Source organism: Anser brachyrhynchus (assembly GCF_964034855.1).
Source record: "Anser brachyrhynchus genome assembly, chromosome: 3".
NCBI lineage: Eukaryota > Metazoa > Chordata > Aves > Anseriformes > Anatidae > Anser > Anser brachyrhynchus.
The window spans coordinates 74,988,265-75,007,909 of record NC_137696.1 but is presented as its reverse complement, the minus strand read 5'-3'; the positions used below and the strand labels follow the sequence as shown (position 1 = coordinate 75,007,909).

At 38.7% G+C, this 19,645-nt stretch overlaps 1 protein-coding gene across 1 annotated transcript in view; it reads right to left on the bottom strand.

Annotated features, from left to right (window-relative positions):
• Positions 1-19,645, bottom strand: part of LOC308192869 (uncharacterized protein) — a 58,027-nt gene that overhangs the window by 19,946 nt on the left and 18,436 nt on the right. The window contains exon 2 of the mRNA XM_080586873.1: positions 10,056-10,137. Coding sequence (XP_080442999.1) covers positions 10,056-10,120 — 65 coding nt within the window. The 5' untranslated portion in view covers positions 10,121-10,137. The remainder of the gene's footprint in view (positions 1-10,055; positions 10,138-19,645) is intronic.

The following is a 19,645-nucleotide window of genomic DNA, read 5'->3' as shown; positions in this document are numbered from 1 at the left end:
GCCGTAGGAGCTTTCTGTCCTTCTCACAGGAGCAGTATGTGCAGTATATACTGGCTGCTCAGATACCCTCATTTACAGCCACATATACCCACAAACAAGCATCCATTTCCATTTTCATTAGCGACCTCAGGAGTTAACACTAAGCCAAAGAGAAAGACAACACCCATCCTGCTGCCTCTGCTACACAGGTCTGTGTAGCAGCACAGGGTGGGAAGCTGAAGGCAGTGGTTTGCCATTAAAAACTCAGAATAGCCATAGGGGCTGATGTATGGAAGAGAGATGGAAAGTGACTTGAATGTGTATTTCACATTGTCTGTCTGCATTGCCATTAGAGTTGTTTCTTGTCTGATAGGAACATTTTTTAATCTTGGCTTTTCACAGGAGAAAAAAAAATAAAAATCTGTCTCCAAGTTCTAGATGTGATTGATCAGAATTAGTGTCACCACAACCTGAAAGAGGCCCAAAGTCTATTAAATGTTCCCCTGAAATAATAAGAAAAAGGTTCAATAATACTGCACACCTCTATAATGTCAACGAGGATGTCAGAAGTTTCATCTCCATTGGTTGTGTCAAGTTTTGAAAGGTACAGGCCATATTCAAACAAACAGGCAAAAAGCATCAGCAGCAACTATGTCTGGAAAAATGCAGTAGGGAATCAGAGTAAGACTCCACCCACCCATGAAAAGCCACAGAAAATTAGGACCAGATACCATTTGGCTGGCTCATACAGTTATTGTCACAGCAGCTAACTGGCTGATTCCTGACATTTCTGTAACAATCTGAGTCAGTAGCCAGTGGAATCCTATAGCATGTTTCACACTGTATTTTTCACCATGAATGCCTCAGAAATGTCTGTTTTAACATCCATGCTTTTCATGAGCGTCATTTTACGGTGCACAGCTAACGGATCTTCAGTCAAGTCTGAAGTCCACTTCAAAGCTCTGTACAAATGCTTGTCTTCACTGTTCCTGTGTTCATCATGTGTGTCATGAAACAAAAAAATGCAGCAAATGTATGTTGTTGGGTGTTTTATATAAACTTAAAATACTGCCTAAATATTTCATCCCTGCCTAGAATAAACTATACATGCCATAACTATATTGCCCTTAGCCTTCTGTTTGCCATCTAGCTTTCTCCTTTCCTATCTAGGTATGTTACACCTTCTACTTGCTGAGATTAACATACCGTATTTGTATATATATGTGTATACACAATATACTGTATATTGTCTTACACATGTATTGTATATACACAATACATGTTGTGTGTGCATGTACAATTTCAGACATATCTATTTCTCTATATATGGTATAGACAAATATGTAGAAATGTGTATTGCACCCAATGAGGAAATCATCACATAGCAAGGTTATTTATCTACTTTAACATACCTATAATTAATCCAAAGTGATTCATTTTATGGGAACCGGGCAACTTAAATTGTATATTATTCTGAGTTCTTTGATGTGTGTGTGAATTTCACTAGTTCAAATATTTTAAAGGTTATGCTCATTTTATCATCTTTTTCATTTTATTTGATCTTTTTTGTTGTTGTTGTTTTTAAGGTGTTTTATCCTAAAAAGAATAAAAAAAAGTATAAGAAAAATAAGGAGCAAAACCAATTATTTTAAAAAGTGTAAAGTAGTGAGGCTTAAGTAATACATTGTCATTTAAAGAAATGCTTATAAAAGTTTATCCAATTTAACTAGAACTACACATGTTCTGTATTCTATACAATGGGAAACTGCTTTTGGCATTCACACAGAGGTATATGAGCAAGCAGGTATTTTATTGTAGAGAAAGTAACTTCATTACACATAATCTTATGTAGTCAACATAAAAACTCTATAAATTCCGCTTTGCTCAAGCCAAACTGTTCACAAAGGAAATTCTTGCAGTGAAACTTTATTGAAGAGACTGTGGTCATGGCTCCTCACAGTACATATTTTCCTACTGACCTAAAATACCTGGTAATAGAAAGAATTATTAAAATAGTTAGATTTAATAGGGTATGCCTGGAATACTGTTCCAACCTGCAGAGTTTTAAGTGGTTACAGGAATCTCTATAATGAAGGAAGATGGGACTATCCAAAAATTCACAAGGTTAGTTTGTTTGTTTGTTTGTTTGTTTTTTCTCTAGCTGTTACAACCATTCTTTTCTAGTTATTGATTGAAGTAGGGTAACCTTTTCTTAAGATTCCCTTTCCTTCCAAAAGGAATGTAAAACATTGCAGTTAATACAGACCCTCTCTGTATGGACTCTCTCTTGAACATGCTAGGAGTGTTACTCAGCAAGAACCTTGTCCTTCTTTATCTGACTAGTTGTAAATCATCACTTGATATTTGAAGCCAACTGCTGAAATGTGTACATCACAAGTCTGTATAATTCTGTCCTGATTTGGTTTTGCTATGATAAAGAACAGCCCCTATCCTTAATTATACTAACTCTCAATTTCAGAGGAGAAGCCAAGTACCAGGATAAACATAACTTATGTTTTATTCATAGAAATTCCCATTTTGACAGCTGGGCAACTAGGCACATTTCATTTTTAATGCATTTAGCAAAGATAAGCAACAAAGTGAATATGGTTTGCAGGTCTGGCTTAAAAATGGCTAATTCAAGTGCCTGAAGTGAAATAACAAAGTAAGGAATTTTAGATTCATGGATGACAATCTGTAGTTTACACTGAAGACAAACCTAGTTCTTGTTTCATAAGGAAATATATTCCCACAAATTCATGCATCATTCCTGGAGGTGCCAAGCACTGTTCTTCTGAAATGCAGTCAACATCCTTTTCTATCCTTTCTGTATCTTGTATCTTTTAAAGTTCAGAAAACTAGTTCATGCAAGGGAAACTTAAGACCAAACCCCATCCTCTACTTCAAAGATTCAGTAAGAATCACATGCTATTGGAAAAGTGTATCTTTTGCACTGGCAAATTCTACACTTTTTCAGTCTGTAAACTTCTGTGTAAAATGTATTAGACTTCATTCAGTATTTCTCTTTCAAGAGTAAATAATTGTTGCTGTATTTACCATTCTATGGCTAATTAATACTACAGATACTTTATAGTTAAGATTTGGTTTTAATCTAAATTGCAAAATAATGTGTTTAATTTATCTTGAGAGATTACACTATGCAGTTTATGTTTTGACAATACTAACAGAGGAACTTACCCTCTACTCTGACAACTGATCAAACAGCATCCTACAGTTTGCTTATACATTGTTTTTTTGGCAGATTTAATGGTGCACTATAGAACTTGATTCATTTAAATCACTGCAAATCATTCAAATATGTCTACATTCTTAATTAAAACAAAAGTGACCTGACCAGCTTATCATATGTTCATAAAATGCAATCAGTGCACAAGCAATACATGGACTGGTCTTAAACAGAAGTGTTTTTTTTGTTGTTGTTGTTTTTGTTTTGGTTTTGTTTTTTAAAGATAATTGAAACCCCTTCCCTGTAAAGGTATCAATGTTATGTGGACTAAAGATCAGCTTCTCTTTTTGTGAATACAATTTGTATATTTCAGACTCTGCAGTCAGTAAATTATGTACTCTGTTTGCCAAGTATCTGCAATCATCATATCTTGGCACATCCTTCTCAGTTTCAATAGTCTTTAAAAACCAGTCCCAGGCCTCAACACATTCCTACTAAAGTCACTGACAAATTTGCTCTGGTTTCAGTAAGGTATCCATGATCTTACTTTTATTGCTGTATGTGCAGTTTCTATAACTGCTGAATTATAAAATGCACAGTATAGAAAATTATATTTATATTCAATAAATTAGTTCCATATTACTGTAAGCTGTCTTTACGCATTGTCATTTTTACTGCATACACCACTTTTTATAGGACTGCACTAACAATTTTGCTATGTGAGTGCAAGTCCTGAGAAACACTTGACTCAGGAATAAGACAGAACTTGTACCAGAACTCAAAGTACGTATGGCACACAACCTCGACATCCCAAAGCTTGTTATGCTAAAGAAATTACAAGGTTCTTTCCAGTAGTTCTTGTTAACAAGACTTTTCTTTACATTGACAGGCAATTTTAAGCAGCAAATATATTTGTGGGAGCTTGTCTGTTAAAGGATGAGAAAAAAAGGGTTACGTTTGACAAATTCCTCATTTCAAATCATGCAAATAATTGGCTCCATGGGGTGCTTATTCTGGAGAGATTTTTCACAACCTGAAAGAGGGAACTGATAGACTGAAAATGTGAGGTGAAACAGTGAGAAGGACTGAGAAAGCAAGTCCATAGAAAAATGGAGAAATATTAGGTTTGCATATTTTGCGGTAAGCACTATTGGAATTGTAATCAAACTGAATAAAACATACAAAGGTTTGTTTTCTTCTCATGACTTCTGTAACACATGATGCTCCCTTAGGCAAAAATCTTCTCAGAGCTGCCATGCTGCAAACTTTTCCAGCTTACTGCTATCTCACTGAGGTGACTCCTAAAAGGGGCAAATCAAGCTGGCAACACATTAAAAAAATCCATGATTTCACAAGAAATGTGCTGGGCCATATTCACTTGCTGCTTTGTGTTGCTGGAATAATGCAAGGCAGCCAAATGAGCAGCTGAATGTAGCAGAATTTGAGCCACTAATCTGAATTAAAGACTGATTTATTGGTGGTTTAATCCATGTTAGTTATTTTAGACAAGGTTCACTTGGATTAAGAATGTAGTGTTGTGTCTCAGCCATATCCTGAGAACTACATTTCTCATGAAGAAAGTCTCCGTCTTTCACTAAGTATCTAGAAGCAACTTTATCTCCAACAACTTCTACTGTAGAATTATACCAGGCTCTGTGCAAACAGAGTTTGGGCTGAAAGCTCTCTGAGAGGGGAGTTTGGGTGAAATCCTGTCCCAATCAAAGGTGCAAAACTTTTCTTCTCTGCTATCTATTGATAGGAAGCACAGAAGGAGTGGGAGTTGCAGGAGGGGAAGGAGAGTGTAAAATCCAGTCTTCCCAACGGATGCCACGTAATCACTTTTTAAAATAAAGAGTCAGCAAAGAGCTCAGATTCCTGTGTTTGTGAAGAGTTTTATGGGGAGTGCCTCAGCATACCCCTGGCTATTCCAGAGAGGACACCATCTGTTAGGAGGAATCACACCCTTTGCCCAGAGGCCATCTCCCCTTGAGAAGAGGCGAGCCAAGTTCCCCTGTGTTTGTGGACTGGTGTATTCAACTGGGAGAGCATTTATGTTTTCCAATAGACTTTGAAATTAACACCTTATTGAAATGCATGAAAATTTATGTCATTGCATATTTGAACCCTTTGTCTGAAAAACAGTTTTTTCTTCAAAGGTAAACCAGGACAACAGTGCATATTGATTCTTTGGGAAGTGGATGTCCACATAAGAAAAACATAGAACCTCACTGACAGAGGTCATCCTGGAGTGAAGGCACAGATGGCAGATGTACTTTTCTATTTATGGTCTGCAGTTTTAATGTAGTTCAACATAAAAAATTTGCCCAACACTTAGAGTCCTCTGGGAAAAAGCTTCACCAGAAGAAAAATAGTCTCCTAAATGTCTTCTGAGGCCTACTGTGTCTACTACAGCTCAAAGCCTTAGGCCATAGGTCATCTAGCCTGATTAACAATGTTGGCCTCTTTTCACACAAAGATGGCAAGGCAAGCTGAAGTTTAAAAAAAAAAATCTTAACTGATCAAAATATTTCTTTTGTTTGTTAATTTTTTTATTTGCTTCAATTGGTCTGTCCATATTAAAACTGTTTTGTTTGCACTAGGATTGTGAATATGTATGATTACAAAAACATTACAATATCTTTTCTTCCCCCTAATGTGGACGTCACAAACATGAAACGATCTTTTTCAGTCTTTATAATAAGCCATGTTCCTTAGAGAAAATGCAGGAATACTGTGACTGTAGCCCTATGCAATTGGTAAATGGTAATACCACCTCCCTAAATTCTGATCAAGTTCTAGGGATCAGTGGTCAGGTAGGCTTAACTGATATCACGATCAGTAAGAATCAATGATTTATTTACCTTCTTTATAAGAATACTTCCCAATGCCTTTTTTTTTTTTTTAATTAATTGCAAATCATCATCAGTCACTGTATAGCTTAGCCACTGTTCCCTGCAGTTTTGGATGTATGTCTTTAAACTACAACTATATCTAGCGGTTCCACATGCATAGCATACTATGGGAAGGGTGAATGAGGTGGAGTCTTATTTTAATCCTGAAAATACCAGGATAAAGATAGGACATAGAGTCATCCTTGCAAACTCACTCATGTATTTCTTATCTAGCCAGTGATAACATTTCTTAACAAAACAAACAAACAAACAAACAAAATCACAGAAGCTTGCACACTGCCCTTCACACTCAAGGATGTAAGGGATGTGACAATGATAATTCAAGGCTAGAAAAGAAATGAATTAAACTGACCTAGACTGAATCATGTGCCAGGACCAAGGCCCAAATGACCTTGATGAACTGGATTAGACATTGTACGCTGCCCATAGTAAACAAGTTTGGCCCTTTTGACAAAGTTCCCATCCAGGAAAACTGCCAAACAATCCATGCAGATCTCCTGTTTTACTTGCCCACTGTTCATTCTTGCAAGGGCTTTTCCCATGACCATATGGATTCTCTAGGAGTGTGACATACTCCAGTGCCCAAGAGTCTCTCTTGCAAGAGACTTGAGACGTATCTGGAATAAAACCAAAAGCCAGTACAAGTTGTCTTCCTAATAGAGGTAAAGCCAAAGATGTATCTTGCTTACCTAAGATGCATCTGCAAAGACAAATACTGAATGATGGTAATAATTTACTACAGATACAATGTAACAAAATAAGTAGATCAAGCCTGCTGAACATCAGCAACCTTTGAATTAATATAAATGATCACACCTATCAGTGGTATTTATTTTCTCCTTCCCCAAAAAGAAGAGATTAAATAAAGAAAGTAAATATATTGAAAAGCGTAGATTTAAAGTGAAGGAAAGCTAAAGAATTGTTCTTTAAAGGAACCCACTAATTCTTAAAAAACATTCCACTCTGTACGTAGAGGAATTTCAAAGCAAAACAAAATAAATCTTTTCTGATCACTTTCAGAAGTACAATATGTAGTATCTGGCCACATTCACAAGAGTTGCATTCTTTTCTATTTTGTTTCCATTATTTTGCATTATTCCTCTAAAAATCAAATTTAGTAGCACTGATGGTTTAAATTCCATATAAAAATAAAATTCAGCAAATGTCATGGCAACATACCAAACATTTAATGTCAGGTTCCCTTATGTTCAATGCTTTGCTAAAGCTTCACATCCATCAATTAGACAATTTTGGAATGTTTTGCTCTGTAATTAAAAAATAAATCTCTTGTGCTTTGTATAGTATTATGGGAAGAATTACTCCTTATATATCAACCTCAATATGTGTATTTATATATATGCATTTGTGCACTTTTCAAATTTTCTAGTATTATGCGCTATTGTCATAATTAAGCCATTTCTTTCTACGAAGACTTTGGAGTTAATGCATAGTTCTGCAAGTGGACCCACGCAGAGGGCCAATCTCTTTCCCAGCAAGTCTACAAAAATCTCTCGAGACAGCCTGCAAAGACTCTAATCACAGGAGTGAAACCTTAAATAAGTGTGAGGAGGCCACACCAATTAAGCCAGGAAGCAGAGTGTTTAACATTACCCAGGGGCTCAGGAGTAAAAGTGGGATGACATGAAAAACAGAAGGAATAGGAATGCACTGGTGGAATGAACTGAGAAAGATGTCACTGCCACTACAAGCTATGAGAAAACAGCAAAAAGGAAAACACTTGAGGCCCAGGATGACCTTTAGTTTGGAGCTTAGTGCGGAGGCTTTGCCTACACGGAAACGTCTCTCACTAGAACACAGGAGGCTGCCAGCCGTAACGACAGATGCTGAAATCAGTATGGCTGTGATTTTGACCTGTCCTGCATTTTCAGTTTGCTCAGCAGCACAGGTAAAACCATGCTCTCTGCACATTGTTAAGGGTAGTGGAGAGCCATCCTCTCCCACCAAGGTGGAGGAGAGGGATTTCCCTGGGGAAGAGCTTGCCCTGATAGTCGGTGCCTCCCTGCCTGCTCTGCTGCCTTGTCCACTGCCACAGCAATGCTTTGCATTGTGCGTGCCTCTGTGCATCTCTGTACGCACACCATCTGTGAAAACGTGCTTTGGGACAGGCACGTACACGCAGCTAATATCTATGAGGGGCTATCTCCATTTACCAGCTCAGTGTTACTGCATGTACAGTACCTGTACGCCGAGAGCTGGCATCCAGGGCAAACAATGGCACACCACTTTTGTTAGACCAGTTAACATAAGATGGTGATCATTATCTTCATTAAAACACTACCTCCTAGACATCATACTTTTAACTGTCATATTCTTCAGAATTTGTTAGCTGTTTTGGCAGTTTGAATAGGAATTCATTCACAGTTAAGTAGAAGCAAAAACCTACTGGTGATTCTGGTCAGGAAAACACATGGCCACAATAATTTGTTTCAATATCTAATTGTTTACTTTAAGCCTTTAAGACAAAAGTTTTCCGTAAAGTCTGATAGCTCAAAGTCGTGCAGTCTTGATGAAGCAATCTGCCATCCTACACATTCTTGAAATTGCAGGAAAATGAATAGTATCAACATAGACTAAAACAAGTATAATCTGTAAAACACTTTTTTTTGACCAAATATATTTATGACTCATTAATGTTTACTGCCTTACACTGTACACTTCAAAGCACAGAGCTGGTCCTGGAAAGTTTTACAGCATGAGGTGTGAAATCTGAAATACCATAAGGACAAACAGATCAGCCTTGAGTTGTCTGAACAGCGGACTGCAAACACAAAGGATATTCCATGTGAAACTAAATAACAGCAAAAAAGGCTGTCATATCTTGTTGCCTTTGTTTAAATGATTTTGCTGTGATTTGAATCTTCAATAATTTAGTATGCAGTCAGCCCTCACTTTTTTTCACAATTTCCATCCATCCTGCCTTACTTGGGGTGTTCTGGTCTATGCATAAACACATGCCTTTTTTCTAAAATCATAAGGCAAGGGCAGATTAAGCACGGGGCTTGGAAGCTGGCATTAACACAGTCCAGTGCTTTGCAGGTCTCTGTGAGAAAGCCTCTGGTACTGTTCAGCTTTTCCTGTGTACATTAGGACTGTAAGTCATTGTATCAGTGGGCTGTGGATGATAGCAAACCATCTCTTTGCTGGATCAGAGCCACTGAATGCCATAATTTGTAGAATCCAGCTCTGAACACGTTTGCTACAGGTATTATTCTGGGCTCCTAAAACCATTTGTATATAGTGGCAACTTCTGATTACAAACTCATTTTCAACGCCCTCCTTACTTTAAAAGTATACCATAGCTTCGCTGGGTGTCTTAACTGCTTGAGCTATAACATTTAGGTGAGGATCTATCTTCTTTAGCTTCAGCATTTTTCACTAATAACATTAATGCCTCTTCCAGCTAGTGCAATGAAAACTGTCTAGATGTACAGCATACAAAGTATTCTTGTACAGAAACATCCTCACAGTTCTCATCAGGCCAAAAGCTATTTCCTTTCCGTTTGCTCACACTTCATAGAAATGAATGGACACTGAATTGAAAGGAAAGACTTCATCTTAAAGGGCAGCCTGTCATTAAAGTTGATTTTGCACTTCTTTTTATTTTTCCTCCTCTCAATGCTCCATCCTAGTTCTAAAATATAATTCCCTAAACATACACAATTTCAGGAATATCCACATGTATACTTTAATTATAAACAAATGTTATCATCTAAAGTGGTAGGTTTGTAACACGTGAACTGAGAACTAAATCATGCATAGCATTGCACGTGCTGCTCATACTGTTAACAAACAAGTGCCAATATATTCAAAATACTCTGCATTTGTAATGTTTGAGACTGCAAATGAAAAACATAAAGGCCAAGTCAATTTGTTATGAGAAGAGACTCTAGTTTCTGTATTAATCTCCTGTTCTGATCCACACAGAGCATGTTATATGCTGCACAATCAATACTTACAGTAATGTTCTGCTTCTGTCATGTTTCTCTTTTTTTAGGGCTGGTTGCTGAAGTACAAGCAGCATACTGATTCCTCCTGCATCTGAAAGGTGTATGAAGTGGTACCCAAAGTGGAATTTCTCAGCTTCTACTGTTAAAGTCAGATGCTTAAGGCTATTTATCACAATTAGAGCCATATGCTCTCAATCACATATAAAATTCCTTTGGTATCCATGAAGAGCAAATAAGAACCTTGTTTTCTTTTTATAAGGAATTTCAAAAGGGTTGCTTTCTAAGGTTGGCTTCTAGCTTTGTGAGAGGTTTCACAAATATGAATACATTTTCCTTACCAGTTTCCATTAACATTTAGCACTTGTTTCAGTTTTTTGGAAACATTACAGAGCACAGATTAGTAAGGATAAATAAGCAAAACTTTTCAACTTCTTTGTGTGGTCACAGGGAATACACTGATAAGGTAATATTTTGTGACACTGACATAGAAAGTATATTTTTGCATAAAGTCACTGATGTAGGACACTGCTATTTGAGACATCGTAATGAGAATTTTGTCCTACCTTTTACCTAATAAAAGCCTGGCCTAGCTTCAATGGTTAATGAAGGCAGGTTCATCTAAACTGCAGGCTTTATCCTGTTGTGGCTGGGGCTCCCAGCTGCTGGTTCCCCAATGGAGAAACAGAGCCCAGCACAGGGACCGAGCAAACACCTCGGGGCAAAAATGTCTGGAACTCCTGTAGTGAGACCAGGCAAGCTCCTCTGATTGAATCATGTCAAGTAAGGACACACGAATATACAGAAATCTCTATCAAATGGTGGTATGCTTAAAAATGGGCTTAAGCAGCTGTGGCTCACATGCCCGTTTCTGAAGCACGATTTACAAAACTCCTGACACAATTTCTCTGTGGGTGCTAGCTGGAGTCACTCCTCATATTCACCTACCACCACACTACAGCAATGTTGCACAACGATTTTAACTTCACATTATGTGTTTAATTAAGAATATTTACTCTCAATTAGGTTCGTGCTGGTCTTTGATGTTTTTTGGTGGTGTGGGTGGTGATTCTGAAAGATTAATATAATTATCTCCAAATATTGATTGCAACTATTGTTCATCCACACTGAAAACTAAAGCATTATATATTCTCTAATTGGTATGGTAAGCCAATCATATTTGTCCCTTCTTAATATCTATCTGAGAGATTGAATAATTTGTGGGGGAAAAAGCTACATTTAAAATCAAATCCCACAGTTATCTCCAGAACACTTTGAAATGGACAGTTTATTAAACACTTTTAGTGGAATAAGTTAAGTGATAGCAAACTCCATAGAATGGGAAAATATCAGACAAATATCTATGTCTATCAGTTCAAAACATATTCTTAAAGAAGAACTACAACCATATCTTCAATGAGATTTTATAATTACTGCTGATTCAATGACATAAGCTGTTTGTTTATTGATGAGTAGGAATTTACCAACTCACCAAAATCTTTTTCTGCTCTAAAATATTTAACGGGGACAGAAACAAAAAGTGTTTGAGAAAAACAAAAATCTAAAATTTTACAAAAGTTCCACTTCAGAGGGGGATGTATTTTTATTTGCTTGTTTTGAGCTTTCTACCTGATTTTCATTTAAAAATTTCACCCTGAGTTCCCCTGTTTTGTTTCTAGCTGTTCTGTGGGAAATTCCAATTCAGCACGGTCTCCTGCCACTCCTGTTCACACGCTGCCCTGGCTGTTCTTCCACTGCATGAGGTCCCATTGCCACAGACTGATTTACAGAAGTCACAGTGTGACCTGCTGCAGGATCATTGTTTATTTTTCTCGAGGTTTCAAATAGATTCCTTCATGATTTGACAGGGGGAAATAACAGCATACTGGACACAAGTTCCCAGCGTAGCAGACGTATGCCAGCATTAGGTGCTGTCATTTCTGGGTAAAGTCATTACCTCAGAAAAAATCCCTTTCCCTCTCTTACAAGATTAAGGAATACTTTACGAAACAGTAGTTTGGAAGAGATAATGTTCTTATGTTACTGCTGAGAGAGGAGGCATAAAACATCGCACCCTCCTCTACAGCCCCACATCATTGTCAATGGAATGAGCAAATTTCCATAAGATTGCCTGAAGTCTCCCATGTAACTTTTCCATGTGGATTGATTCCTATTTTTCCCTATAAATAAATAAAAAAAAAAAAAGAGAGAAATGTCTACAGATTCCTGACTAGAGGAAAAAAATGAAAAAATGACCATTTATAACTTTTTTTTTTAATAGAGAAATAAGAAATATTTTACTTTTTTTTTTTCTCAGTTGAGAAATGACTGGGAAATCCTGTGGTTTAAACACCGAGCACCTAAAGAGAGAAGGGAATTCTCACAAGAAACTGCAATCAACTGAGCCCACTTTGCCAACTGGAGAGAAGAATATTTGCTTGCAATATCCATGAGGTGGCATTTGCATGTCTCCAAGTAATACTTCACAGGAAAAAGCAATTTATCATGCAAGGTGATAGCTCATCACAGATCCCAGAAAGATAAAAGGTTGCCCATTACTTTCACTCACCTTTATGCTACTACTGTCACCTTGAAAAAGATCAGTAGGAGAGCTGTCTTAGGTATCAAAGTGTGGGAAGTGGTTTTAGGCAGGGAATCCATTTTCACCAAGATACCTGTATTATCACTGTTAATCTTCTGAGGGAGAGCGCTTCAGAGACACAGCCACCTCCAGCATTTCCTCCACCTTATGTACTGGCTGTTGCAAATCCTATTTGCAAACTACAAACTCTCCTTCGTTCAAAGCACAGAGAACTCAGCAATATAAACCCTGTCTTTGGAGCCAGGCACCTAACTTTTTAATATTTCAAGAATAAGAACAACACACACAACTGGGTGAAAGAAATGGAATAATGATGTGGACTTAACTCCCTCAGCAAACCAAGGCATTAACTATGTCTAAATTGGAGTCTTGATGACTGCTGTAAGCAGAAGCTTATTTTGCACTTAGATATGTTATTTCAGCAGCATTCTCTTCTATAGTGTTTGTTTTTTTCTAACTTTGTCCAAATGTCAGTGACTACACATGGTGTATGTATGGAAATACAAATGTATGGAAAGTTCCGGGGAGCTTGCAGATTTCCTGGCATGAGGGTTTAATAACAGTTTATTTTATTTTACTTTATTTTGGGTAACTGAATTGCAGCCCAACATACTGTAATCAGAACATTTCAGAGGAGGACTCTGGCCTTCTCCTGGGAAGGACATTGAAACAAGTCCCACTTTAAGAACTTTTGAGACTTTCAAACAAGAATTGCTTGTATGCAAGTTCACTTTTCTTGTGGAATTGCCTATCAAAGAGCTTGCATGTAACCACCTCTGTTCCAGAAGTACAACGTACATCTGTCCAGTGGTGTCAGCCCAGTGTCAAATGTGTCACCATAAATCTTACTCAGTCCAGAGGACTCCGCATCCTCATACACAGGTCATGGGGAATCAGTTTCAAATATCTAAATCAGGTGCCCATGAAAATGCAGCAATAAACCACATCCTCATGAATGTGCAAATACTAGGTCTATGGTACTTATGTAGCTTATACGACCTTGTTTCATTTGTATAGATATGGGGGGTCTTTATAATAGGTAATAATAACTCCCCAAAACAGTGTCAGGGTACTAGAGATGCAGTTCTGGAAATGTTTTGTGTTTGCAGCTTACTTGCCTCAGTCTCTATTGCATGTTAAGCTCTTTTTAAATCCTTTTGACTTCATTTCTCCATGCAGCTCTCACAGACTGCTTGTCGCTGAGTCTGAATCAATGCATTCAGCTCAGAGAACTTTCCTGTCAGGTTTTGACACAGATGAGAGGGAAACTATTGCATCCTGTAGTTTATGTAGATACTCTTAAATTTGCCAGGTATGTAGTCAGCAGTGGGCAAAGAAATGATCCCACGCTCTCTAAACTTGGAGGAAATGTGTCTCTATTCAATTTCCAAACACATAGGAGCTCTGCTGAATGTGTCTCAAGTGGACAAATAAGGACTGTTTTCTTGTTGCTTGGGTTTTTAAAAACAGCAAAAATGTTGCAGATGATGTGGCCATTATCAGACTCCAAATGGGAATAGGAACATTTTAATGTCCAGTAACCCAATAGCTCTCCTGGCCTATAGGTTAAAATTATGATTTAAGAGGAGTTACACCCAAAATAAATTTGTGTCAATGTGTCTTGCAGATTAAAACCCAGCTTGCTATATGTAGTTTAAATAACATAAGTCCAGATTTCACTCCAGGATTTACACTGGGGAGCACCAATATAGTCCTGACAAAATTCCGAGAAACCATCATCAAGGGATGGGAGCTACAGTGGTAAACAGACACTTGGGTTTCTGTATCACCTGCAAATGTGGAACTGCATAATACAGACCCAAATATGGACCTTAACAGGCCAGAAAAGGAGCTGAGCCTGACAGAGCCACCATCTTCCTGGTTATGACTGCTGCTGGTGTCTGTAAAGCTGCAAGGAGAGACTAAAGATGGTATGATACTGCTGCAGGCCCAGTCAGCCATCCCTTAGATGCAGAAACCTGTACCAGCAGCTCTGAGTTCATCCCAGCAGCAGCAAAGGCTCCGAACAGCCCTTTGTTCTGCCTGGGGGTATTTTGGCATATTTTGAATTATGACTTCTAAAGCCCTCCATGTTCTCCTAAGTAGCATTGTAGAAGCAGGATATCCTTGTGATTCACATAAAAAGCAAAGCTGTAAAGAAAAACACTGCTAAAATGAGAATGACAGGTATCCTGGAATGCAGTGGTCAGATGCCCTAGCTGAGTGACCATACACCCACTCTGCTCAGAGAATTGCCCTCCACCAGCAGACACATCCATGCTGACCACCACAGCTGCAGCCTTATCCAGAGCCTGCAGTACCCCTATGTCCAACTGCACCGATGGGGCATTTTTACTCCTATGAGAGGGGCGAGTAGCCTGATTAAAACATTGAAAAGCAGTATAAAAATCACAGGAGCTTTTCTTACTCTGAAGCAGGCTTTTTGTTGCTGTGGCTTACAGCACTGAATTAGCAGAGAATAAGAATAAAAGTTATGTAGGAATATATGCAGTATATTTTGGCCTTGGAAAAGGCAACAGAAAATCATAAAAAATTCTATCCATAACTGAGAGGGTTTTGCTCTGTTTCTTGTGGAAACTATTTTGCAGCTGCTGACCATTTGTCTGAATTAACAACAGACCTTTATTTCTTCTTGGTCTGACAGATTGTGTATGCTGGACTGCTCCATAGGATTTTTCCTATGCATCGTGGCAGTGCATGTGCACATTAAACTTTTTGAGGGGGAAGGGGAAAGCCAGTCAGATATCATTTGTTGAATACTACACTCAGGGAGTTTTGAAGATTTCCAGTGTTACAGAACATTTGTAAAGCAGCTCCAACGACTGCAGATTTTACTTTGCATTTAACTACTCCATGTACGTCGCAAGGAAACAACTGGCAGCCTGTGGAGTGTCAGATTAAATGACTGGTATTTAAGCTTTAAAAATGGCCATTAGGCTTTCCCATTAGCCTTTTCTATTAGTTCAGCTGCAGCAGGCCTAACAGCATAGGGAATCCTGGGGTAGGCATGTTGCCATAGTACCATATTTAGCAACATACTAATTAAATCTGCTGAAAGTAAGAGATTCTAATAATTGATACAGTACTGAGGGTGAGAGATGGAGCCAGCTTCCCAACATTATCAGTAAGCGTGGCTCAGAAGAAGAGGACACTTTCATGTTTGTGTGGTGTCCATAAAGAATTTGTTACATTACCATCCTGACTCATCCCCATGATATATTAGTGGCAGGCTCCTTATCTGTACTGAACAAAACAAAAAAATGTATTGAGTATTGAATTTATGTGCTGAAGTAAAACAACCAGTCCGTTTCACACATCTCACAATGGCACAGATACCACAGTGCACAAATACTGGCACAATCTACCAAAGCTCTGGCATCTATAAAATAGCTCCAACCATTCCTCGCAGTCTTTGCTAAGATCTACATTGCAGTGGGTTTTCATTTTAGCAGACTCCTCATTTCTGTGGTTGTCCTACCCTTCCCATTCTTTCACACACGTCTTCTGACAGTTGTTAGAAACCGTTGTTAGCAAACAAACTTGTACCCTTCATGTTTTACTGTGCCTTTTTGAATAGCCACGATCCCAGTCTGTGTCCCAAACTGTTGTGTCCAGGAAAATAAATAAATAAATAAATAATTTAAAAAAAAAAATGCAAGGCAGCAGAGATTTGTCCTTAGACTTCTGGTCCTGATTGAGGACTAAGACGTTTAACCACCACTCATGAGAGGTTATTTTTGCTCACTTCTACTGACAGAGGATGACTTCTGCTTATGCTTGTTCAGAGGTGGCAAAATGCATCAACCTCTTCTCCAAATGATAGACTTTTGACTGCGTTAAAAAAACAACAACCTTTAGTAGTGTCCTACCGAGCCAGAGGATTTGGAACACAGACCAGGTTCACATATACTTGCAGAGGACATCGTAGCTACTGCCTCATTCCGCCTCACCTTTACCGCCTTCATCTTTTTCTTTCTTTCATCTCCTGCTCACCTATGCTGGTCTCTAGTATCTTTTTCTCATGCTGATTCTTTCTGCTTTTCACATACATTGTACTCAGTCAGAATAACAAAAGCCCTTCTAGTAGCTATTTGGTACATAAATAATTGTCTTTTTTTTTTTTTTCCTCCCCGTAAAATATCTAAGGGTTCTTACTCACACATGGTAGGGTATTGAAGTCAGACACGTGAAACATGCATTATGCTCTGTCATCTGCCTTATCCTTTCTAGAAGGGGTGCTGCCCTCAGGGGTAGCTGGGCTGCTCTTGGAGCAGATCTGGAGCTGCTGCAGGGCCTACAGACAGTTTGCTAATGCGAACTAGTTTCAAGGCTTGATTCATGAGCTATTCAGAGTACTCTGCTACGAGGAGCAACCTCCAACATGAATGCTAAGCATTTGGTCATATGAGATGAGACCCCCGTTTTGATCATCCCGTTTAATCCACCACTATGTACAAACTAAAATTCTCAGTTAATTACTACAGAAAAATGTAACCCAGCTCCAGCCACAACTGCAGTACACATTAGCAGAATAACACCTCTCTAAATGTTTTATGGTATTGCAGAGGCAGTACCAACAAAGACACAAGGAGAGCATATACATTGCAATTCAAGGGACTGATGATATTTCAAACAAGTAGTTTGTCTTATATAAAAGCATGCAAGAATGCTATGTCAGTGTGGAAGATTTCATTACACAAACAAATAACTAGGAGGAGACGGAACACAGGGAGCCACATCCTGCCCATATGAGAGAGTGTCCTGGAGGCCAGAAGAGAAGTGTTATTGTGCTTCATGAACCGTTGCACTATGGCAGCAAAACGTTTCAAAGCAGGAAATTCAGAGCCAGTCTCAGAGGTTTCAGCAGGCAACTGCAAAGCATGCTCCACATAGCCATTTCCCTCTGCTGCTTTGATGAAAACTGAGCAACCTGTGCCCCTGGCTGAGACATATTGCTGGCAGTAGCATAGGCACTTGGTAACAGCAGCTTTACCATCCAAGTAGGGAGAAAGAGTTTTTTCCAATCCAGAAAAATCGTTGCAATGTTTTTTCCTCTCGACACTGGGATGAATGCAGAATGCAGATGACTGCTCTTCTAGATTTTTAGAGTGGTGGGAAGGATGAGAAGGAAAGAAAGAGATCTCCTCTCCTGAAATAGTTAAAAGCCAAGTGTTAGGACACTCGCCCAGAATACGAGTTTAGTTGTCAAGGCCCCCAGTGCATATGGCACTTAAATACTAGGTGAGACTCAGCCTATCAATTGATATAAGGAAATCAGGTGTCCCGTGAGAGCTGTTACATTGTGTGCAGCCCATGATAGATGGGTCAAAAATCATCCTGGCCACACAGCTTGGTGATCAAAGCACAGAGGGAAGATGTGAGAGAACCAAGATTTTATATATACATGTATATATATGTGTGTGTGTGTGTGTATAAAGACTCCAAAACAAGACATTTTTTAAAAAAAAAAAAAAAAAAAAAAAAGGACAACTGTAGCACTGTGGCCCTTTCCAGCTCCCTCCCTGATCATTTTGTCTCACTCCCCCAGGGCAGACTTTGGCACAGTAATTCTGAAAGCCTGACAGTATGTTCAGCAGGAACATGGCTAATTACTTGGACACGAGGCCAGCTTCCTCGTTTTTGTGGCTGAACAGGGAACACTTCTGGGTCCACGTGCACTTATCCTGCTGCACGTATTTCTGCAAGACAGGAAGCTGAGGTGGCTGAGCTCGTCACATTCCTGCGTACCCAAAATTTCTGAGCAGAATCACGACAGGCTTGCAAAGCCATCTCATGCTTTCAGACTGAAAGAGCAGTCAAAGCGAACCAGCCTCTGTGCCACCAGTGACTCCAACAACCCACCAGCAAACGAAATAACAAAACAAAGACATGACTTTAAGGCTGCAGACACTGCTTCAGAAGCCTGTGCCAGGGAGCCAGATGTTGCAGGAAAAACATCTGGGTTTTTTGATTGCCTTTAAGAATGAGTAGGAGGAGAATTGTGATGTGGTATGAAAAATAGCCTGCTGCTTAGTTTTGGATTAATGACAAAATTATCTCCTTTAAAATACTGTAAAATGTAAGAATTTTAACTCATATAGGATGGCTTAGCAGTAAAAAAAAAAAAATACATTGTACAGCGGCCAGAAGTATGGAAAACCCTGAAAAGCTTCCAGATATGACATACCTCAAACACAGAACGTGAAAGAGTTTCATGAGGATATTTAAAGAAGAAAATTTTCCTTTTTATCCACAAGTAAAGAACATGGGGAGGAATGAGGGGAAAGAGGGAGGAAAATGGGGACTATTCAAATGAAGCCACACATTGAAGTTACCACTGCACTATGCAGAAGCCAGCTTTAATGTGTACACTGGGTCTCCCTTTGATGCCAGTCCTGAAGGTGTAAATCAGGAGCAGACCTGGCCAGGGGCATTTTTATTGCTCTAAGATATTGTTTTATTTCATTTTTTAGATCTAAAAAATGCCCTATTATATGCACATCAGGACAAAACAGAGACCTGTGCAGAGAAAGGCAACAAAAATTTCCTCTCCACACTTGTGCAAGGCTGGTGCTAGTGACAGCATGTCTACTGGAAAGGGAGCAAACACCAAACCAAAGGTGTCTGTGGCCATCTCACCACCCAGAGCTGAAGGCTGTTTGAGGGAAGTGTTTCCACCCCAGTGGCAGCTTGAATTCCTAGACTGTCCAGATCAGGCTCCAGGGATCTGATTTAGCAAAATGTCATGCCTTGTGATTTGAGTTAGTGGGAGATGAACTTTGAACATAAACAGCTTTGTATAGTATAAGGTACTGTCAAAAATCAATGCCTCAGGAGCTCCATTTGGACACCAAAAATCAATGGCTACTTCCAGTTTAATTTTTTTGTGCTTTAGAAAAAATAAACCCTCCAACTACACAAGCCTGTGCTGAAAAAAAAAAAAAAAGCAAAAAAAAAAAAAAGCCTCACAGAGTAGTGA